Below are 24,065 nucleotides of genomic sequence, written 5' to 3' on the forward strand. Positions count from 1 at the left end.
TGTGTTTTTCACTGACAGATTATAATGGCTGATGGCTACTCGGTTCGCAGACGACAAGGTAGAGCTCACAAGCACACTCTTAACAACTGTCTGTCTTGTCTGTCACTCGCCTCTCTCGTCCCTATTGCCCCCCCCCCCCCCCCCCCCACCCAACTCTCAGTCTCCTCTCATGCTCCACTTCAGCCAAAGCCCAATCCTCTGAAGTGCCTGCCAAAGACAGGAAAGCAATAATGGTGGAGGAATGGGATCACAAAAGTCTAACAACAGAGTTCAGCCCCCCACCCCCCCTTCACAAGACGGCCATCTCTCTCTCTCTCTCTCTCTCTCTCTCTCTCTCTCTCGCTCGCTATTGCTCCCGAAAACGACTGGAGGCTTCTTCTGTCGCTCCTATTCCGTCCACACACTCGAGGAGACGCGGCTCACAGGAGTGAAGAGCTCTGCCTTCACATCCGTATACAGTGTTGGTGAATCCACAGTGCTCCTGTCTTAAACTCATCAGACCTCACATATAAAAAAAAAGAGATGGATAAACACCATAATGCCTCTTCTGCAGTATTGCCTGCTGTGGCCTCCTTGTAAACAAGTGGCTCCTGCCTATCTCACCAGCCATGCCCCGCCAAGCAACTTTACAATTTGGATTATAGATGAAAAAAAACTTAACGATACGCATGCAGGAGCGAGAGAGGCAACACTCTCCACCATCCTAAGCGCACCACAGGACAATTTTGCCTTTTCAGTATTCACCGTGTTGGCATCACTGTGCTGTACTTTGGCCCCCACCCCCCTCCACCCCTTTTTATTCGCTTATTTTACACAGCCTGAAGTCCAGTAAGCAGTTTTCAGTAACGTGTCTAAGTTCACATTGCATTCATGGCAACCCTCTGCCTCACTGGATCGGGCTCCACCATCCAGCTTGAACGTTTGGTTTTGTTCTGTTCTACCTCTCCCCCCCCTGCCTTACAGAAACCTTGTCAATCCATTCGCCAAAAGATAATCAACGTTTTTCTTCTCCGGTTCCTATCTATAGAGTGATTTTAGCCTTTAAAACCTTATCTGTTGTTAATATCACTGCCCCCGCCCCGACCCCCCCACACACACATACACACACACTTTCTACAGAGCCTATCCCAGCCAATTTCTCACCAAACTGTGTCCAAACTGAAACACCCCAAAAGGCTTCCGGTTGAGCTTAATGTGTTCTCAGTGACTCTACTGAGAGCCTCGTTAAATGAAGGGGACAGAGAAAGTTCACACACACACATCTGTGTATCATAGAGTGCAAACTATACACTATATTTGGTGCCCTTCTGAAACAACTACGTGGTTCCCTTCCTCATTGGCCGAATGTCAGCGTCTAACAATGTCAAATTTTTTCTAAAGTTTCTAATGGATCTGGATGTACCAATCTGTGACAACAGGCCGTCACTGTCAAAAGCAAAGTTGCAATCTGCATGTTTTTATTTAATTTCTGTATAAACTGTATCATCACTATATAGCATGGTGAGATTGACATATTTCTGTGATGCCTTAGTGAAGATAGATCAATAACATCTTTTGTATTGATTGCATTATTCAAAATGCTGAAAAAGGGGTTTGTCTTCCAAAATGGCTGATGTTTTTGCCTCTCGGAGCATACTGAATGCATGTATTTTTGATTTATTTCTCCTTGCGCTGCATGTCTGTACAGTATATACAGTAGCTCCGCGGGAACCCCCCCCCCCCCCCCCCCCCCCTCTGGCTAACTCACTGATATCTCTGTATGCCTGTTGGCATTTCTTTTTAAAACAATTCCCAAATTCTTCTCGAGCGTTAGCGGTTAGCAGACACTAATGACCACACCGCTGATATCATGACAGACAGAGATACAAGAGGATGTTTCAGTTTCGGCTTTTTTACAAGGACAAACTCACGTTTCCTTTTTACTTAAAAGAGAGCTCCATCAATTTAACATTAGTCTCCTAGAACGTTGTCGAACTCACACTGGACAGTTTATTTTTAATTTTTTATGTAGGATCAATATCGACGTAGCAGAAGAATCAGTGATTTTAGCCAGGTTTCTTTCCAAAAGAAGTCCACTACTGTTAATGCAAATATTAGGAGTTGGTACATAGAGATGAACAGCAATTGGCGCTAATGCTCCAGTCAGATGTCATCAAATCATTTTAGAAGGAAGGCACATTGAAGATGAAAAATGTAGACAATTCTGATTGTTCCATTGTACTTATGTTATGATGGTTACAGGCTCTTCATTGCTCCACAGATCTGAATGTTATTGTCTTCAGTTTCTTTTTATGTCTCTCCAGTGCAGACCATTGGTCTTTTAAGTCCCATGTTGTTTTATGTTTTTATGTATTAACATGATTTGTCCACCTATGCCAAGCCCAACATTTTTTTTTAGATATTTCTTTTTAGTTTTTTTTCCTTGTGTGTGTTTTTTGAAGGGGATGGTTTGGATGGAAACGCACTTAATGCCTTTTTTCTTTTTTATTATTCCACGCATTCTTTTTTGTTGTGCCTGCATTACCCATAATGCATAACAATGTCGTTGGAGTTCTGTGAGAGATTGAGGTGTGCTATGCTAGTAGCTAGTGTAGCGTAGAGACGCTAGCTTCGAGCAGAGATGAGGAGCAGTTTAGAGGTCTGATTTATTTTCTATTTATTTTTTTCCATGTTTAAACATGTTGTCTTCAGACACAACTGACCTATCATCAGATTTCCCACAGAGCCAGAAAAGGCCTCGTACAACTTGTAAACACAGTGTGTTGTCCAAGATCAATGGAGTTCCCCTTTAAGGCATTGTGTCTCTAGTTGCATAGCTAGCTAGTTTCTAATAGTCTGGAAATGTCTGCTGGTGTTATCACTTTGGACCCCTAAAGCACACTCCCTGTGGAGCAATAACTCCTGATCTCCTGTATTTCTGTCTGTCACCATAGAGGAGGGCCTACAGTATCTTGTGCCTTTTTTACACAAACGGTGGATGTGACGCAGCCAGATTCGCATGACCTTTCTAATGTAATACCTAGTGATTATCTCCTCTGTATTCCGGTATGTATACACGCTCTGTATATATTTTTATAATCTGCCTGCACAATGATTAATCCGGCCAAGTATTATAATCCAAAACTGATTCCCTCTCTCTTGGGGGGGAGCCTGTTTTGTGTTGATTTCTGTGTGCGCACCCCCTTGAATACAGGGGACCGCGTCTCCATGAATGTTGTGACGGGTTATATAGTGAATTTAAGATGAGCTGTTTCCAAGGTGATGAGAAATGGGAATCGGACTATATATTTTTGTTGACACAAGCTCTTTTTAAGAGAAACAGGTAGTTTGATTGGACGGCTAACATCTCAACTCCTCCGGGCCTCCCAAACTCAAAAAGCTGTGAATAATTCTATCGGTTCAGTCACACGACACTATAATAGTTTGACTACACTGTGGGAGAGTTTCCCGGAGACTGACTGAGTAGTGAGTTCCCTTTGCTATTTGTTGAGTTTTAGACTGAGCCTGCTCTCTCATGCACAAAGTAGAAAAAAAACCCGTACGTTAAGTGGCAGTGTGTTTTTCCTGGTTGGACTGGACGGACTGAGTTTTTGTATTTGTCAGGGTTTTCTACAGAATCTTATTTCAAGACCTGATTATTCGTGCTGTATCTCACACCCTGGGGCCGTTTGGGAAACATTGGGACAGGATGACATAATGAATAGGCTGCTGTCTTAAGGCCACACAACAACCTGTGTTTTACCAGGTTAGAACAACCACATTGCCTTTTTGTTTTCTTTGGGGAGGCCAACGTTCATTATATTATATTATATTATATAATGAATCTATTTAAATGAATATATATATCCTAAAGGTATATACAAGTATATCTGTGATCAAGTATTGAAAACCAGATTCACACTGTACTAATTCAACCTGTTTTTGGTCATATTCTGTTTCATTTTGGATGATGGGATGTCCCTTTTCTTTTCCAAAGGTATGTGATAACAAAGCCACATCAGATTCTATGTGGAACTTCAACACAATATTTTCTGCCGGCCTTCACCAGGTTTGCACGTGGTACTTGGGCAACTATTATTTCTGCCTCCATTTTTCTTTTTTGTTCTTCCGAAATACTCGATTTCAACCTTTTTAAATCCTAGGTGTACAACGACGTAGAATGGATTGAATCGCAATGTCGCAGCAATGACAACATTTGTACAATGTTTAGGAATGACTGATCGACCTAAGACAAAGTGATAATCAAATAACCTGCCAGTTTTGTTTTTTTTTGTTCCCTTTTCAAATGACTCGCCAGTGTGGCTTATGTTCCTCCTCTCCTCTTCTTCAAATCTATTTTTATTTTGTCTTTTAATGCAATGCAATTTCTTGTTTATGATCTGTCTCTTTTTTTTTTTGTTTTTTCCGGTGATTTTTAATGTGAAACAGCCTACACTACACGCGGGTCCTTTTGGGGGTTCCTCCAGTCTGAGCATTATTACACTTGTGACTCGGATTGTTGTCGTCTACAATGACCACTACTAATGATCATGTAACTGTAGTGCTGAAAGCTGAGATTTACTTGAAGGTGTTGCTCTTCAATAAAGTTGAAGACAAGAGAATGTAGTTTGCTTGACTCTTTTATTTTTTCCTCATTTTTACTTTTTTTATAGTTAAATGTTTCTCTTTGTCAGTTTCCTTGGTTACTGAGCACAGCAGTGACGTCAGCACGGGGATGACCTGATGTATTCAAGCATCCAGACAGCAGCATACTGAGCTGGTCCAGTCGTCTTGTGTGTCAGCTGTGGGCCAAGACAAGCTACTGGTAGACGGCACTACTGCTCAGTATGTTTATTTTAATGTTTTAACTGTGTCTATGTGATGGGGGCTGTTCCACAAAAAAAGGAAAAAGGTTAAGTATGGACCTTCGAAAATCTGATGAAAGGGGCTAAAAATGGGGAGGATTGAGTGAAAAGAGGATGAAAGAAAGTTATGAAATAGTTTGGATAATGAAAGATTTTGAGGGGGATGTGTTTCTGAGCCTCAGTCGGTCTGATTGAAACCATCTCGTGTGTGTGTGTGTGTTTGTGTGTGCCAATCGGTCAAGGGGCTTGGTCACAGACCGTTCCCGAGGAGCTTTACCAAACATGGTCACGTAGCAGAGACTCAATGAAAACATCCCCCTGGCTACTACACAGCACACATGGGCCGTGTGGACTTCCTCTTCGACTGCACTCATGCACATGGTGTCATGCTTCATCACCTGCACACAGAAAACACACACCTGCATGCTACAAAAACACAGCATCTCTCGTCGGTGCCCGTTCAACACTATATTGCCATCACATCAAAAAGCACAAAGAAAGGGCCCTGCGGTAATAGGCCTGCAATGCATCTGGGTCTCGGTGCTGTTTTCATGATGGACTGATTCTGAAAAGAGAGCCGCAGCCTTTCCTGGGTGTTTACCTTCAGTCATCTGTGTTTGTCTGACATTTTAACTCAGCAATTTCATGCTTTGTGAGCGTCAAGTCTCCTCTTTTCCTCCCCCAACAAGCTACACTGTCTGTGTTTTGAGTTTATTCCTTTTGCACTGATCAAGTTATAGTTAAATAAAAAATAAATAGAATATATTGAGAGATGCCTATTTCAGGAGGAATTCATGCTGAAGACCAATTCCCAGACTAGGGGAAACAAAAACACCCCCCCAAAAAAAAAATCAACATTCCGGTCTTTGTGAGAGGCTATAAACGGAGGAGATTTTACAACCTACTTGAACCCCTTGGCCTGAGTCGATTTGGAAGGACTTAATAAAAAACTGTTTGTTAACATGCAACACCTAACTGTCGCCACCTGCCCCCCCCCCACCCCCCTCTCCCCCAGAGGTGTCATCGTGATCCTGTCCCTGCCTGAGAGGAAAGGGCCAAGATTAAGACGTGTGAAATACAAACTGAAAGCATGAGCTGTCACCATTCCATCCAGGAGGCCACACACAAGGTAAAGATGAGGGATGAGGTTCAGCCCATGTTCAGGTGCTTCTTACTGGAAAAAACCTACATTGTCTGAAGGAACTGTTGAAACATTTTGAAATGGTTAGAAATAGAATGAGAAACAGTTGAAAGAGGCTGGTGCAATACAAATACCCCCAAAAAATTGGATTTGCAGTTGAGATGAAGATTCCACAATGACTAGAAGTTCTAGCTTAAGTGTAAGGAACTGAAACGAAGTTGACGCACCATTTTATGTGTTAACACTCAAGTGAGGTGAAGGTATCTGTTAAAGTAAAAGCGCTGAAACGATTTGAAATGTTATTTTGAAGTTTATGTGATGATGGAGGTGTCACTTGTGGAGTTCCTTTTAAATAATTCAGTAACGGAAATTGTAGATCATCATACGAACTGTTTGGATCCTAAGCTCTCGAAAAACACTAGTGGATAAAACTGACGCAATTCTACCTAAACTGGGCCTCTTTACCCATCAGCTACCATCCACGTTTTTGCCATAAAGACAGTGACAGCTGAAGTGGAAGCAGTTGAAGTAGATTGTATAAGAACAGTGGAGCTTGACAAAATAGTCTTAAAGGGGCGCTATGAAACATTCAGAAATTCCTTTACAATGGCGGTGTGAGTGGCCATAAAGTTAGCTGCACCATCCCAAACACCGCCCCCGAACAGTGCGAACGAGCAATGGCCAAACAGTGATAGACGAGATGATGTGATTAACCGCTTATGATGGATGGGGTAAGTTCTGCTGCACCGTTAAGTTTATTTTAGTTTGACTAACGTTATGTTTCTGACATACTTTAAATACTGCGCCTGATGAGAAGATTAGGCAAGGTCTACTTTTTCAAGTTACATTGCCCATTCACCCATATGCAATATAAAATGTAAATTGTTTCGTTAATGTAACATAGTTGGACCTTTTAGAATAAATCTTTTTCAGGTGTCACTTAATGAAGTTTAAATAAAAGAATGAAGTTTGAACTTCATTCAAACATTTGAAAATGGAACAAAGAAACGACATAAAAGTGTTTGACAAGAAGAAGTTGAGGCACAAAAGGTGTCCCAAAGAAAACCATTAACAATAGTACTAATAATAAAAGTATAATTAGGGGATAATGAGTGTATCATGTGCGGGCTGTTTCACTGACCAAATCCAGGTTTGTTTGGAGCTTCCTGTCCTACCGTACAGACAGGTTGGAATTATGATGCCATGAACTCAGCCCTCAGACCTTCCCTGAGTTGCGTAGGGATCTCGAGGACTTCTACCATAAATAGCCAGACGGAGTGTGTAGCGGGGAGAAGGGTTGGCGGGGTGGAGGGAGGGGAGAAACAGCAGCACACTGCGTGAGTGTCCTACTGGCTTTGTGAAACTGCACCGATCTCCCTCACCATCTCCTCCCTCTCTTACTTACCCCTTTTTTTTGTTGCATCTTTCACTGTAAAAATTACAAAGTTAGGAAAATCTTCTAGATGTTTGAGTTTTGAGGCCACCTAAAGCTTTAAGTTTGAAGGAAAACTGTCTACATGTGAGCCAACTAGTTATCATCAGTTGAGATAACTTATGTGTAATGAAAATGTATCTTTGATATGTAAAAAAAAACTATTTCCAATTTTAAGTTCTACATACAGTATATGAATGTCTAACAATAACAGTTGTAGTAGAACAGTAGAAAGCAAACAAAACCAAGTCAGTTAAAATGTTTATTCAAACGTTTAACAGTGTGGAAACTGTCTGAAAGACTTTCTGAACAAAAAAAATAACAAAGCTTCAAGTTTTTTAGTATGTTGAACTCAAAACTTGAAGTTATCGACGAGGACGATTGTTATCTCAACAAAAGATAATGAGTTGGCTCAAATGTATGCAGTTTTCCTAACAACTAGAGAGTTTGGCCAATAACTCAATAACTCAAATATCTAGTAAAGACACTTGAACATTTTAGTTTAACTTATTCCTTTTAACAGTGTTTTTTTAGCCTCTGAAACTCTCCGTCTGCATTTAGTTAAATCTCATGAGTCATGCCTTGTTCCTCATGCCTCCGTCACAACACACGTAACTATATTCTACCTGGAGCTCTCCCTCCTAAGAAAAGATGTTGATTTATCTGTTCGCTCATGATTACTTCCTGAGAGTGTGCCATGTGTGTTCAACATGTTTCGGCCCCATTAGGACTTAGAAAGTGTAGTTCATCAAACGGCTAAACTGTTTAGGATTCCAGCTATTGCAAAACACAAGGGGATAAAACTGTGACACATTTACTGTCTTTTGACCTAAATGAGGCCTATTTATCATCAGCGTCCCATCCTGCAAAAGGCAGTGTCAGATGAATTTAGAGCCATCGTAAACAGTACAGCCCACTGCGCAATAAATATTGGACTGTAAGTCTCTTATATTTACTGTGCTCTTTCACAAGACGTTACATCTCTATCCCTCTCCCAGCCGCCTCATGGCCCCTTCCCTTCTCCCATCATGCCCAAATAAAGTGTCCGAATTCCATGTGTGTGCTTCTTCTTCTCGCTGTGAAATGTTTATAAGACCCTCGCTTGGTGTGTGTGTGTGTGTGTGTGTGTGTGTGTGTGTGTGTGTGTGTGTGTGTGTGTGTGTGTGTGTGTGTGTGTGTGTGTGTGTGTGTGTGTGTGTGTGTGTGTGTGTGTGTGTGTGTGTGTGTGTGTGTGTGTGTGTGTGTGTGTGTGTGTGTGTGTGATAGAGGGAGCATGAATGTGGCTTAGCGTAAATGAGCATGTTCTGTATGCAGATTTATGTATTCCATATTAACAGGCTGTTTATGGTCATTGGCTGTGCTGTGTGACGACTGTGTGGGTTCGTCTTATAGGAACACTACACACTTCAAAAATAAATCCTTTACAACATTGTGATAGCGTGAGGTGAGGTGGAAGGTCAACCTGTTTACGAGCTCTTTATTGTACTGTGACTTGATTGTTGGCTGTTTATTGGTGCACTGAGCTAATCGGTCGTTAATAACATACTCACAAGGGCCACGTCTGTGCAACACCAGCAAGTCAACAAATGTATTACTTCTTCATCAGTTTAATTGTTCAACTATACTATTTTTAAATAGTCTTCCCCACAGCACTACCAGCATATCATTTATTTTATTGTATACTTACATTTTTAAATTGGGCTCTAAACTTTGATTAAAAACCTTGTAATTACAGACTTCAGGACTTACAAACCAGCTGAAACTTCAACCTCAATGCTAACCTGATGATGCTAACATAAAAGGAAATCAACTTTTAAAAGGCTTCCGGCTAATTACGTACAAGTAACCGGAACTGCTTAATCCACTGTGTCAACCGCAATTCCCACACGACATGTTTCTCGTGTAACGTAATATCAGTAAGTACACTTCCACTTTATTTTGAAAATTCTGCCTTGCCCTGTTTTATTCGAATTGCCCTGTCATACAGGCCTGATGGAGACATACTTTTATTGTATTAGATGATTACAATTTTTTGCTCCAAATCATTCAGACATAAAGATATTCAGTTTGAAATCCTAATGCTAATCCCACCACGTGTGATACCAGAGCACACGCTCCCTCTCATCTTATTAAAGGCCCCGTTGGACATGACCTTAGTTTTCACTTTTGACCTCTCCCAGTAATCCCCCTGTAGGCCTCATGCGCTCTAAGACACTTACGATATCACATCTCACTTGTATTATTCGATTAAAACCTTGAACATCTTGCTATTAGCCCTGCTTCTCTCCCTTTATCAGATTTGTCCACAGTGCTGCTTGTTCCGGGGGTGCGTTTGATGCCTGTACGATCAATATTAATCAGGTGCTGGACTCAAGAAAGTGAAGTGGAAGCGTTCCATATTTACCGCAGAGAAGAAAAGTGAATGTGATGTATGTTTTTGCTTCCTGAGTCAGCTGACATTTTCTTTTTGAGACTCAAGAGTCTTTTAATTCAATTCAGTTTGATTAGCTTTAATTGCATGAATGTAAAAAAAAACATAGCAATTATCAAAACCAAAACGACAACAATAATAATATGTCAATGGCAATAATCAAATTAATATGATACTTTCTTTCTTTCTTTCTTTCATCCGTCCTTTCCAGAATGTTCCCCACAGGCTCCATCGGCATGCCGGCCATGTGTCTGCTGGTGACACACACACACACACACACACACACACACACACACACACACACACACACACACACACACACACACACACACACAGAAAGATACACACATATATGTATATATTAAAAAAAGAGAAAGCTGAGAGGTGAATCATGCAGCCCGGGGAGCCTCCCCTCCGCAGCACAGACCCTCTCAATATGCTGCATTCCTTTCCTTGTCATCCGCCCGCCTATTTGTGGGGCGGAGTGATAACACACTGGAGTAAAACTAGAAAACCACCTCATTGTTCCCAGAGTGACGTCAGGCACTCTACAGTAGCTTCCACACACAGCCATGGCCAAAGTGCTGCATCAGTCACACAGAAGTGTTGGAATGCACACACTGTATACTGTATATACGTCTGGTTGGTATAAACAAAGAGTAAAGAGAGAATTCAAAAGATAATGGAATATTTCTCATTTAAGTTACACACCTAAGTTAAAGAATTGTAAATGTATCAGTCGTGTTTTTCTCCTCCTGGTGAAATTAACATTATTGTGAATTATGTTGAGAATGTACAATAAAAGAAGCCAGATTAGCAGTACATTTTTAAAAGCCTGTGCCCTTGGCGGATGAATAACAAGATAATACATTAAAGATACTGAGTGAAAATCTGTAGAGTTTCTTTTTAGTTAATTGAGATTGAGTGGCTTTCTTCTGTATCCCACAACCCTCTGCATTTCAAGGATTTCTCCTCCATGTTGGCTTGAAGGTTGAGATTGAAATGATAATTCGATACCAAGGAAAGCTCCAAGGCATGCTTTAAAAGGGACTTTGTGGTCAGATAAGTTTTCGTTGTCATTGCTGCTGCTTCCCCAAGGCCAATAAATAACTTTCTCCATGGAAGATAAGTCCTTGTGGGGTGCACAGCACCAAAGGAGTGGATACTTGAATTTTTACAATCCACAATTGGTTGAAAACACACCACATAGCGGCACAATGGACCTTGGGGTTTGAGAATGTTCTATCGACAGTCAACTCAACACAGCATGTCTTATCTCTCAGATTTTATGCTAACAGTGAAAATACACCGAAAAGAACATTGCAGAAATGTAGGCTACTGTAAATTGTATCGTTCAGGATACGTTAAAGACAAATTAATATATATATAATATAATAATATACAGCATATATTTTTATTTTAAGTCTTCCAGAAATGGCTTTACTGAAATATCTACCAGAGGGTTTTATTTTACATTTATTTAACCAGGAGGTCTTTGGTAACAATCCCATAACATTTCATCTAGCACCATAATAGGCTAAACCTTTTTTTAGGTTTGGAATGCAATAACTATTTGACTACTATTGAATTGATTGACTTGAAATGTACCACAGAAATACAGGGTCCTATGGATACATTCAAACCACTCTGGTGGGATCCATTCGTGCAGCGCCATCATCTGACTAAGCATTTCAATTTGCCCTAAACTTTGGTCCATCCAATGATATTCCCATGAGCAAATGTTACAGTAAACTTGCTTTACTTTTGTTTGTTTATTTATTTCAGGCATATTATCATTATAGTTATGATTATTATTGTTGTTATTGTTATTGTTGTGTTCTTTTATAGGTTACCCTATTATAGGGAGAATACCCTTTATTTTACTATAGCCCTTTCTTTATAACAAGCTAATTTTCCACTTTTTTAACATGGTCTTCTATTGTAATATTTCTAGTTTTACTTTAGGTTTTTAGTTACTAGTTTTACTTTAGGTTTACCATACTATTTTATTTATTTATTCACAGAATATAATGAGTTAAAATCAAATAGAGGACACGTTTGTTATTGAAATGCATTTTAGGGCCATGACTGATCAGCAGCTTAACACGTCGATGACATAACTTCAGCAAAGTGCGACACCAGTTTTTTAAAAAAGAAAAGAAAGAAAGAAAGAAAGAAAGAAAGAAAGAAAGAAAGAAAGAAAGAAAGAAAGAAAGAAAGAAAGAAAGAAAGAAATCATCCCTGACCGACCGGCCCTGAAGGTGGAAAAAGTGACACTGATTAAATCCTAATAGCCGAGCGGTGACATCACTCCCCAGATGAGGAGGCTATAGCGTCCCCATTGGACGACGGCATTGTCCAATCACAGCGCACACACATGGGAAGAGTTTAAAAAAGAATCAGAAAAGTGTCGGAAAGTCGTCGGAAAGCCTCATCAGCAGCAGCTCCAAGCACGACTGCGACTGCATTTCAAACTCAAAGAATAACTATAATATTAATAATAATAAAGATACCCACGGATTTGTTCGGGACGTTTCTGTGTTTTTCTCCTGCCTTCGGACAGAGACAGAGAGAGAGAAAGAGAGAGATTTAACCTGCTTCTCCATTTTTAAAGCCCTCTTCGGCTGCACTGTAAATAAGACAAGAACAACAGAATGTCAACGCATTTCAGGAGCGGTCCAGCCTTCGGACTTTCTGCCGAGGTCAAGAGTAAGGTAGGTTTTACACACTAGGCTACTTATTATTGTCCTTTTTTAATAGAGAAATCATGCTTTAGCTGGAGCCTTGCCTCCTTCAGTGAGGTCAAGGGTCAATGGAGGCTACCTAGCGTTTTCACAAATAATAGCCTACTGTAAACAGTCCCATTGTGGCTTTATGTCAATGTGTTTCCGCAACACAAATATGGTGTTCCTTAAACATAATCTTTAACACGGGGTGTGTAATAATCATAGACTGTAAAAAAAAATCGTTAAATGTCTGTGGGAGAACCTTGGTAGTGGCTAGTTTTTTTTACCCTATTAGGCTAATATATTTCCATCAATGCTTGATCTTCTCATTAGTAAGCGCACAAAAGCTGTCTGTAACTCCTACCTCACATCAAATATTTTGAGCAGGTCTCGGTTGCCACATTTTTGGTGTGATTTATGAAGGGTCAGGGCATTTATTCTGTGAGAGGGCATTATTGTAAAGCATTAAGAGTTGACAAGCACACAAAGGTATTCCTGAATCATCGGTAATCAGTAATGATTGAGGCCTTGATTTTGTCAATTTAAAGGGACATATCGTAGACTGGAGTCAGTGGTAGTAAAAAGGAACTCAGATATTCCTGTTTACTTAAACCGTCTACGAGGAACTTTTTTTTTTAAATTGTCAACAGTCTCACAGCAAACGAAAACATCAGCAAAGAACGATGCTACTATTATATAGTTTTAATTGCTTTTGCACTGGTCTGATTCCTCTGCGACTTTGACAAAACGATTTACGGCAGGTCGACCAGAAAAGCTACAAACATAACTTTGCTTCATATTTCCATTATAAATCTCACATAGTCGAGTATATAAATACATTACCTCTTCACCCTGCATCCTGCCATCTCTCTTTCACTCACTCCCTAAACAAAGCAGACACACGCTTGGGGTGCTGCCGGTGTCGTAAAAAACACTACTTCTTCTGTCTAAATATGCCCCTAGAATCAAGCAAAACTGGAAGTGTGCTGGATGTACAATGTTTCTAATTGTGAAAGGAAATGATGTAGCATGAATTTGAAAGACATAAAGTAGGTAAAGTAGAAAATAGCCCAACTTGGACTTAAATAGTGTTGTTCTTGTGTGGTATATCCATGATGAACACACACAGTCACATTTGCGGGCGTTTAAAAGCTGTCACCATTCTAACAGGAGGTGTTGACGCAGTGATTGTCACCATAGGATTCTTTATCCCAAAAATTCTTCTTGCTGCCTCTATCATGACAGTAGCAGTGAGTGTGTAGAGTGGTAGAGTGGTGTGAGTCAGAGCTGATGACAGTAGTCTGCTCAGGATGAGAAAGGTCAGCCTGTGAATGTTCCAGCTCCCTCATCATCATCATCATCATCATCATCATCATCATCATCATCATCGCCCTATAGTGGTGTCTCTCATCGGCACTTTAATCCAACACTGAGGGTCAAACCCACATTCCTATCATGACTTTGCACTCAGCATGGTTGCAGGCTGAATTAGAGATTTGACATTTTGTTGTTGTTGCTTTCTTTGCTGCCATCTTCTCCTGTACCTTTTTTCAAGGGGTGTGTGTGTGTGTGTGTGTGTGTGTGTGTGTGTGTGTGTGTGTGTGTGTGTGTGTGTGTGTGTGTGTGTGTGTGTGTGTGTGTGTGTGTGTGTGTGTGTGTGTGTGTGTGTGTGTGTGTGTGTGTGTGTGTGTGTGTGTGTGTGTGTGTGTGTGTGTGTGTGTGTGTGTGTGTGTGTGTGTGTGTGTGTGTGTGTGTGTGTGTGTGTGTGTGTGTGTGTGTGTGTGTGTGTGTGTGTGTGTGTGTGTGTGTGTGTGTCATTGTATTATTCTGTAGAGTCAGTGGAGGACTTCATGTGTGATGATGATGATGCAGGGATGGTATAAGTTCCTGCAGCATGACATCAGAGGGCACACACAGACTGTCTGACAGGTACAACAGGAATATAATCCAATGGCCTTTTATGGAGTGGCACGGCTCCGAATTTTGGAACTCGAGAAAGTGTCCCTTACTCTAAACAGTTTACACCACAGTCAAGAAAATGACTAAACACTGTCCTGACAGAACGCAGGTGGAGAGATGCGGTGCCAGCAGCATAACGACGCCTATAGCAAAGGGATGGATGTCAATGGAGCTATTTCCTTGTGTGCGTGTGTGTGTGTGTGTGTGTGTGTGTGTGTGTGTGTGTGTGTGTGTGTGTGAGATTCTCTGACTATCAATTACAAACAAATAAACACTCACAGTCTTGGCTCTGTCGTTGGAGCCCACGACATAATATTATGCAGCATTGCAAATGGCCATGAGGGATTCTACTTAGGTTGTGGGCAGATACTTAAATTGAGACTGTGTAACTTTTGGTATACGAAATGAAACATTCCCTTTCTTACACATTTTAAAGTTGAATTCCTTATACACAAATATGTCACTCAGAGGATTTGCTGCTGTAGCCTTACTTGGTCTGGTATGACCAGTAGCATGTGGTGGCTAATGTCAGCTAATGTTGTTCACAACCTTTTATAGATACATATTTCTGTTTTAACTAACATTTATATGACATTAATGAGTCCGTTCACTTTCTCTACTACTTGTGCTACTGTCTCTCTTTCAGCTTAACCCTTTGACATTTGATCAAAAGTGACACAGTCTTGCTTCATTGCAGGGTTTATAATGCTTTGGTTCTAGTGTTGAGTTTTACTAACAAAAATGCACCTAACTTGAAGAACTACGAATGTTTTCTTATAGAAACCCTTATTTCATTTAGCAAAGAGAGAAGCCAAACATATTATCAATATAAAACACTCATACTTATTCTTCAACTTTGTTACATTTTGCTTATTTGCCAGATTTGTATATAAATACACAATAAGCTCAAACTTACAAACAGGCATTATGTAGTAGTTGTGTGGCTCCTTGTCATATTTGAGGTGTCTATAGGTTATCAGAAGCATGGCCCCTATATAATACTTTCTACGTTTTATTTTCAATAACTGTTGTAGGCCCAACGTGGTCCAGATACCTGATATTTAACAAAAATATAAAATTATTGGAAAAAGCCCAAACAATTATGAACATAAACTTGTCTTTTTTTTCCTTTTTTTTCACTTCCATTAATAATGTCTCAACCCCTCAGCGATAACTTGTGACCCATCGGAGGGGCCCAACCCCAAGGTTGAGAACCCCTGGACCAAACAAGCTAATTGTATGAAGTAGTTAAAGTAGCTGCACTTGGAGCAGCTCCAAGAGTGCAACTCCATGCTGCTGCTAACACATTGATGCATCAGTATAAAAACGTAGGCTAATACTTGATCAAAGATCAGTCAAGGTCTCACATACTGTAGGTGACGGGTCCAAGCAGGTCCTCCACCATTGGCTACTGGACTAGTTCTTGTTCTTGGTGCTAAGATCACATGTTTGATTGATGTTTGATACCATTTGATTTTTTTATTACTATACATGAGCCTTTTGTTATAGGAGAACGGACACACTTAACGGCCCTATGTGTTTTTATAGTGGGTGTCTGCCGGAAATGCACCTGTTGGAAGACGGAGAAGAAGTACTATAGACTAAATAACTACAGTAAATACATATTCACTTCATCACTTGATATTGTGGAAGAACTTGAGGCAGTGGTGGAAGATGATGCCATCTGTAGTAACAAGCTTTTTGTCCTTGAAGGCCACGGTAGCTTCTGTAAATTCTGACATGGAGCGTGGTAATCTAGAACTTTCACCACTTGATGATGCCAAAATTCTCCCATATCACACGGTGTTCCCTTTTTCATGCCAGTCATATTTGTGAATCAATAGTGGCTTTAAATCCTCTCGATAGCAACATGGCTCCGACTGCATTCCTGAAAGAAACACTACAACTGAATCAAACGCATAGCTGAGCTAGATGCAGGACCTGTCCATATCGGCCTGTCTTAATGTAGACGTGGTTTTGCCTGAACAGTTAACTCGCTGTAAAAGGGCAGATTCTGGAAAACCCAGAGGGAAAGAGAAGGAGAGAGGGAGAGAGAGAAAGAGGAAGAGTGAGTGAGAGAGAGAGAGAAATATGAGCCAGGCCGGAGGGAGAGGGAGGGAGGAGTGTCTGGGAGCGCTGTTTCTCCCAAGTTTGGTGTGATGGACTGGGAGCTACGCTATCCCTGCTGCTTTGAAATACTTGTTTGTGTTGGCTGCCGATTCCAGACTGTGAAGACTTATCTGCAGAACATTCAGGAAAGTGTGTGTGTGTGTGTGTGTGTGTGTGTGTGTGTGTGTGTGTGTGTGTGTGTGTGTGTGTGTGTGTGTGTGTGTGTGTGTGTGTGTGTGTGTGTGTGTGTGTGTGTGTGTGTGTGTGTGTGTGTGTGTGTGTGTGTGTGTGTGTGTGTGTGTGTGTGTGTGTGTGTGTGTGTGTGTGTGTGTGTGTGTGTGTGTGTGTGTGTGTGTGTGTGTGTGTGTGTGTGTGTGTGGAATGGCAGCAGCCTTAAACCCCATTGCCAGAATTCAAAGTATTAGGGGCAAGGTGTTTGTGCCAATAAGGAAATACATGGTGAGAGGAGAGAGAGACGCCAGCGAGTTCCTCCATGCAGGAATGTCCACAGGGCTTTTTTTCATTTTCATTTTTCATCCAGTTTTACCCCTCATCTCAAGTCCTTTTATATTATACAGCCAGACATTTTTTTTTATAGGGAGTACAGTTATGAAAAAGGAACCAGAGTTATTGTAATTCAATTGATAACCTGACATTAGGCATGAAAGTAACCTGTCTATTACACTGTGTCTGTCTCTATAGAAATTCACTTCTTCCCAATCCAAATGGAAAGAGCAATGCCATGTTTGATGGGAAAGTCATGTACAAATGATACAACCTTCTCCTGAATAAAACGACATCATACGTTTGCAGTTATAGGGAAATAAGCAATTTATTTGAATATTTCCAAATGACCCGCCTCTGCTCTAACTTGTAGGGTGCTCTGTGGGCTCGGCCCGAACATGCAAACAATGTGAAAAACCAACATTACATGGAAAACAAAATCTCCTATAATTACAGAATAATAAATAAATATTTACTTGGGTTTAATGGGGCTTTTCTTTTAAGGACATTTGTTCCCCCCCCCCCCCCCACCCATAATTAGGACCAATTGCACGTTCACAAAAGCTTTTCCATTGAATTCAAAATTCTAAAATATGTTGACACGCTTTTGCTGCACACATTGACACTTGTTGTTATTCTACATGAGATAAGCCCTGTGCCCAATAGCATCTGTTTTCCATTTCTCAGTACCACAGGATGTATATAAAAACAGCTCTTCACCTGACCACACAATTCCTGATTCTTTTTTGTTGTTGTTGCGTATTTCTAGTGAAATTCCCTAGAAGGACTTAAATTCTGAATCTCTTTGGGTTTAATAGTGTGTGTGGTTTTGTTATAAAGCCTATCAAGCCAAAGTCCAATCTCATGTGTTATCCCCCCCCCCCCCCCACACACACACCCACCCACCCAGCTTGCAGGAAAGTACGACCACCAGAAAGAAGAGGAGCTGAGGCTGTGGATCCAGGATGTAACGGGCAAGAAGGTCGGGGAGAGCTTCATGGACAGTCTGAAGGATGGAGTCCTGCTGTGCGAGTGAGTACCAAGTGATGAATCTTGTAGCGTGCAAAGCGTCTGTACCCACTTTGAATCATGCCACAGTTCTTTTTCTAAAATGTTGTGTCTCGTTTCTCTTTGTAGACTCATTAATGTTCTCGAGCCGGGTTCGGTGAAAAGGGTCAACAACTCCACGCAGAACTGGCACCAGGTAATGCACCACCAGGGCCTGTTTATATTTGTATAGTGTTAATAGCTGCCGTGTCCAACCAAGCCCATCTCAGCATGACTTTTATGAGTCTTTTTTTTTTTTACAGGACTGAAAAAGTACACAGGGCTTTTTAAAGCTCAACTTAAGCTCTTTCCAAAGATAAAATAATTCTCCCTGTTATACTTAGCCTACACTTGTAAAATGAATGCACGCACAGTCACTGACTTTCAACCCAAGTAAATTATTATAAAGGCAATGCACAGATGAAAAAAAAAAACTGAGATACTGTTTTTATTAAGCAAGTGTATATGCGTTTACAACAATCTATTTTTTTAACATCACATAGCATCCCTATCACACTGTAATCACAACATTAAAGGTCACCTTTTTATGCAAAATTCACTTTTTTCAGGGTTTTTAAACATTGATATTGGTCCCCAGTGTGTTTAGAGACTCCTAAAGAATGAAGAGATCCATACCACTCTCATGTTTGTACGTTAGATATGAAGCTACCTCTATGCTGCCGTTTGAAAAATAATGGGAACAGGGGGAAACGGCTAGCCTGGCTCTGTCCAAAAGGAACCAAATCCACCTTCCGACACCTCAAAATCTTTGCCCCTGCCGTCAGTCTTTGTGTTAAGCTAAGCTAGCCGTCTGCTAGCCGTAGATTCACATTTACCATGATGGCATCATCTGACTTTCATCTAAACCTATTTACCCCCAATGTTAAAGGATTCCTCTTAATAAATAGAAAAAGCAGCATGGATTATGGGGAAATACTCTGGCTGTGTGTGCGTTTCCAAATATCTGCTTTTCTCAATTATCTCCACTTTTTCCGTCCGTCTGTCTTCTTCTTTTTTTTTTCAGCTGGAAAACATAGGGCAATTCGTCCGTGCCATAACAGACTACGGTCTCAGGCCCAATGACATATTTGAGGCCAACGATCTGTTTGAGAATACCAACCACACTCAGGTCCAATCCACACTCATCGCTCTGGCTGGACTGGTGAGGGCAGCTACACACACACTCACTCACTCACTCACTCACTCACTCACTCACTCACTCACTCACTCACTCACTCACTCACTCACTCACTCACTCACTCACTCACATTCACCCACTCACTCACACACTCGCAGACTGTTACTACAGTGACATCTGTTGTAGGAAAGGCCCATGTTGGTGTCTCACTCAATGGGGGGAATCCTGTGCAATCAACAAAAGCTGCAATAATTTTAAGCCTACAGTAACCCAGGAGCATTGACAGTGATGTACAGAAGCATATTGTGATAATTAAACATACATGTTGCAGCCACCAGCTACCACTTAGCATCTATCTGAAAGTGTTGCATTCGCTAGGTCTACATTATGGCAACAACAGCAGTAGCATGATACAAACAATACGGCTATGAAAACACACTCTTATTACTACCACTTTCCCCCTTCTCTTCCTAAGGCCAAGTGCAAAGGTTTCCACTCCAAGTACGACATAGGAGTGAAGTATGCTGAGAAGCAGCAGCGCCGCTTCGCCCCAGAGAAGCTCCGGGAGGGACGCAACGTCATAGGCCTGCAGGTCAGTGATGCTGAACCTGTTACCTTCTTCTATATGAACAGATACTGTATGCTTGTGGTTATGTAGATGCATGAATCAAGCTTGTTAGAAGGCTTCACCATAGGCTTAGATTAGATAGATTTTTTTGGGGGGTGCAGGGAATATGTCCCCCTCAATATCTAGAACAGGTCAATTTATAGCCCTCAAAAAAATATGTCTATATCCTCCTTAACTTTATATTACCCAATGATTTCAGACACCCCTACACTGGACTGTACCATCTTAACCTCCCTGACCTTATGAAATAAAATGTCATATTAGTTAACACTGGTGCCCAGTAATAAACAGTGAGAGAATGATTCCTAAAAATAAAAATAAATCCCATGTGCATATAGATTTGAACAAAACAGGAGAATAAATATTTGAAAGCAATACAGAATAACTGAGGGCCTTAGTTACTGCATTATAGTCCAGTATGTTTGTGCACCTGAATGTTGTCTTTTCCTTTACACAAATAAAGCCATTTCCAACTTAAAATTAATAAATAATTTTTATTTTATTTTTTTAAAGTCACCAGAATGCAGGACGTTTTCTGCTTAATGCTCTCTGCTTTTGGATTATTAACGTGGAATAGAATTGACAACAGATTAATGGGATTTTTTGGCCCTCATAGGTGTTGTCCTTTTTATTAGTATTCAGTCGACAAATGCTGCCCAAAGCAGAAACTAAGACCCTTAACTACCAGTTACTATTGGGCTATTTATCTTTTTCAATGTTGCTGTGTCTCTAGATGGGAACCAACAAGCTTGCCAGCCAAAAGGGCATGACCTCTTACGGTACGCGACGTCACCTGTATGATTCCAAGATGTCCATGGACGCCCCACTGGACCAATCTACTATCAGTCTACAGATGGGCACCAACAAGGGAGCCAGCCAAGTGAGGAGACATTTTACACTGAAATTACACTTTTATTAATTAAATTCACACATTCCTAAGATGCACCACTCATTGTTTTTGTATTCAAAATGTAGACGCATTCATTTAAATGCTAAGACTAGTTGATGTTATAATATACTTTCTCATGAAAAGACCCAAGCGTCCAATGATTTTAGTTTGGACGCTTGGGTACGTCCATACTGGAAGTTCCTGCTGAAGACGTCGTAAAGCTTTTGGCCATATTTTCTTAAACAGTTAGGCACTGTAGTTTGTCCCCAGCTATTTTCAGCTGCCAATTTTTAATATGCATTTGGTACACTAGCACAGTGACTTCCTACCAGGAAAGATTGTAGAGTAACTCAAGTAATACGAAGACAATACATTTTGAGTAACATGAATGTGTTCCGATTTTTAGCGCTTGGAATGTATCCTGCGCAGGCAAGTGGAGAGTCTAAAGTGGCTGGAATGGTTAGCTAAAACTAATAACAGTTGGAATTTAGCCAAAATGAATGAATAAGTGGTAATAGTTGACTAGAAGTTATGTAAATCAGTGATTCTTGAGAACCGGGACAAAAGGCTGTCTTCCATATGTAACTGCTGTTGTGTTTAAAACTAAAAATATTTAAAATTGTAGATGTTATTAGGGATTAAGAATAGAATGTCTGGAGCACAATTAAATTAAATTAAATTTTATCATTATTCTGTCAAATATATGACACACTTGTTATCTTCTCACGACGTCCAAAACAGTGTGTCCTCAGAAAAGGTTTCAATCTTTCACATGCAATAAAACCTATTAAAAATGTACTTTAATGATTAAAAATTGCTTTTTTCATCAAAAGCAACACTAAATAATCTCTCATATCGATAAAAAAAAAATCTACAACACATTCATGTTTTATAAGGATTCTAAGTGGTGGGACAACATTACTGTAAGTCAACACCGTCAGACATTTCATTATGTAAAATGTAATAAAATCAGGCAAAATAAGGGTCAGCTGTCACTTTGAAGGACCTCTTGTCAAATTATACCTCTGCAGAGTACATTAGAGTCAGACAGGCTCTGATAAGTGTTATAGTTTTAGAATATTTTACATTCCGAATCTTGAAAGTCCTGTGTCACAACCATGATATGTCAACACCGACTTACAATTTCTGAAGAAGTTATTTGAAATTTTTTGATGATTTTATTTTCCTGAAGTAGTTCATACTAGCACCTAACATCAACAGAAAAACCAAATGGCTACTAGATAAATTTAATTTGTTATGTTTAAGAAACGTTAAATATGTCAACACCGTCGGACAGGAAATCTGACGGAGTTGACATCTGACGGTGGTGATAGGCCAATGACGGTAAAAAAAAACAAAAGCTGGGAGGTTGTGTCAAAGCTTAGCTCAGTAGCTTAGTATATGTCGGATACATACATGTAATTTAATTTGCCGAAACATAGGGTTTGTATTTTTTCAACATTGCGTTTTGTCCCACTTCTCAAGAATCACTGAAATATATTGCTGAACTAGACAATGTTCATGATAATGAAGGAACATGTCACCAAGTGGAACTATGTGGCTCATTGGTGTTTTTGGACACTGGGGCACCAGCCTTTTGTTCTTTTAGAAAAATATGTCAATATTACCGTGTTCTGTCCCCCTAGGCTGGTATGACTGCCCCGGGAACTAGGAGGCACATCTTTGACAAGAAGCTGGACCTGGAGAACTGTGACACCACCACCATCTCTCTGCAGATGGGCACCAACAAAAGGGCCTCGCAGCAGGGCATGACCAGCTACGGCCAGCCACGGCAGGTCTACGACAACAAGTACTGCACCAACCCCACCGAGGCGCCCTTCGACAACGGGGGAGAGGAGTTTGATGGCTACACCCAGTATGATGACTAAGACCAGCGCGGACAGCCTCACCCCCCCTACCCTCCCCCCGTCTCTCTCCGCTTAACTTCAGACCACCAAACCGTAGCGGTCTTTGCGACCAGCGACCCTTCCAGACTGTTATTTAACACTGTTTCGTCGTCGTCGTCGCCATTCCCCATCCTTTTTTTCCAAACATACTTTTTACTCTTAGGAATGCATTGTTTGTCTTTCCATGAGTAAAAGAAAGAGAGTGTTTACACTGACCTACGTCAATACATTTCAAGCAGTGGCCAACTTCTGTATCACATCGCTCTGATGAATTTTATTATTATTACAGCTAAAAATACCCAGACACACAGACCTAATACCCTTTTACTATTTATAGATTTTTTTTTTCTACGACTTTTTATACTTCCATTGTGATTCGAGATCTAGGACTGTTTATACCCACTCTCCTCCCCTTCCAATCCAGTTTCACACTGACACAGTAATATTCCTTAAGGAGGAAACGAGTGGCCATGTTGGTGCTATTGAACTTTGACCCAGTTGGAAACACAGTCCACATGCAGACTCCAGGACCGAATCCTTTTGGGATGACACGGAGGCCCGAGGTCCACAGGCGGATGCTGCAGGAGGACTTGTAGCTTTTGCGCTGGCATCGCTTTGCTTTGTGAGCACCTGTGCTGACCAATAGTTACGTTCACAAGCCTGCCAGATTAGCCATCAGGCCGGTCTCACTAGAGGGCTTATTTACATGGCTTTGTGTGCACCACAAGTCTTTGGTTTTTGAGAAAAGTATTTAAAAAACAAAACAAAACAAAAAAAAAAGGTTGAGGGGTCTGTCAGACAGTGCTGTTATGAAGACTGAACAGCCGGTTTTTCTGTTATCTAGTTTGGAGTTAGGCTTAAAGAAGTCACCGGTAGTTTATGTCCTGTTGACTTTTTCTGACATCTTTTTTTTTTTTTTTTTTATGTTGAGCCTCATGCCTCAGTGAGCTTTGGCTTCAGTGCTGTTGCTCCATTTGCACTTTTCCTGGCTTCACCTTGTGTGCAGTAAACATTGGTGGAATGTTACTAAGTAGATTCACTCAGACACTGCAAATTTAAGTTATTTAACTTGAGTATTCCCATTTATTGCCACTTTATTCTTCTAATGCACTGCAATAAAGATGCTCATATTGTACTTTTCACTCCAATGTGGTCGGTTATTTTACAAAATAGAATTTTAAATAGGCAATTATGATATAAAGAAACACTCAGCCATGTTTTTTGCTTTGAGTTTTTTTTTAATTTTGTATTTTAAGTACATTTTCCTAATAATGCTTAGGCACCTTTTACTTAACATTTAAAATGCAGGA

General features: G+C 40.6%; 1 protein-coding gene across 1 annotated transcript; it reads left to right on the forward strand.

The window, feature by feature from the left end:
* The first annotated feature begins 12,280 nt into the window (after positions 1-12,280).
* Positions 12,281-23,951, forward strand: cnn1b (calponin 1, basic, smooth muscle, b). Its single transcript, XM_080044457.1, has 7 exons — positions 12,281-12,562; positions 18,057-18,178; positions 18,284-18,350; positions 19,218-19,355; positions 19,807-19,923; positions 20,693-20,839; positions 22,495-23,951. The coding sequence occupies exons 1-7, from the start codon at positions 12,503-12,505 to the stop codon at positions 22,735-22,737; spliced, it is 894 nt and encodes a 297-aa protein (XP_079900583.1). The 5' UTR covers positions 12,281-12,502; the 3' UTR covers positions 22,738-23,951.
* The last annotated feature ends 114 nt before the right edge of the window (positions 23,952-24,065 follow it).

The sequence above is a fragment of the Ammodytes marinus genome (assembly GCF_949987685.1).
Source record: "Ammodytes marinus genome assembly, chromosome: 16".
Taxonomy (NCBI): domain Eukaryota; kingdom Metazoa; phylum Chordata; class Actinopteri; order Uranoscopiformes; family Ammodytidae; genus Ammodytes; species Ammodytes marinus.

Bases quoted from the DNA above. Each gene is read 5' to 3' on its own strand.
- cnn1b (XM_080044457.1), top strand. From the start codon at position 12,503: ATGTCAACGCATTTCAGGAGCGGTCCAGCCTTCGGACTTTCTGCCGAG. The intron at 18,351-19,217 runs GTAATGCACCAC...TTTTTTTTTCAG, and splicing joins CCACGCAGAACTGGCACCAG to CTGGAAAACATAGGGCAATT. The intron at 19,924-20,692 runs GTCAGTGATGCT...CTGTGTCTCTAG, and splicing joins GCAACGTCATAGGCCTGCAG to ATGGGAACCAACAAGCTTGC.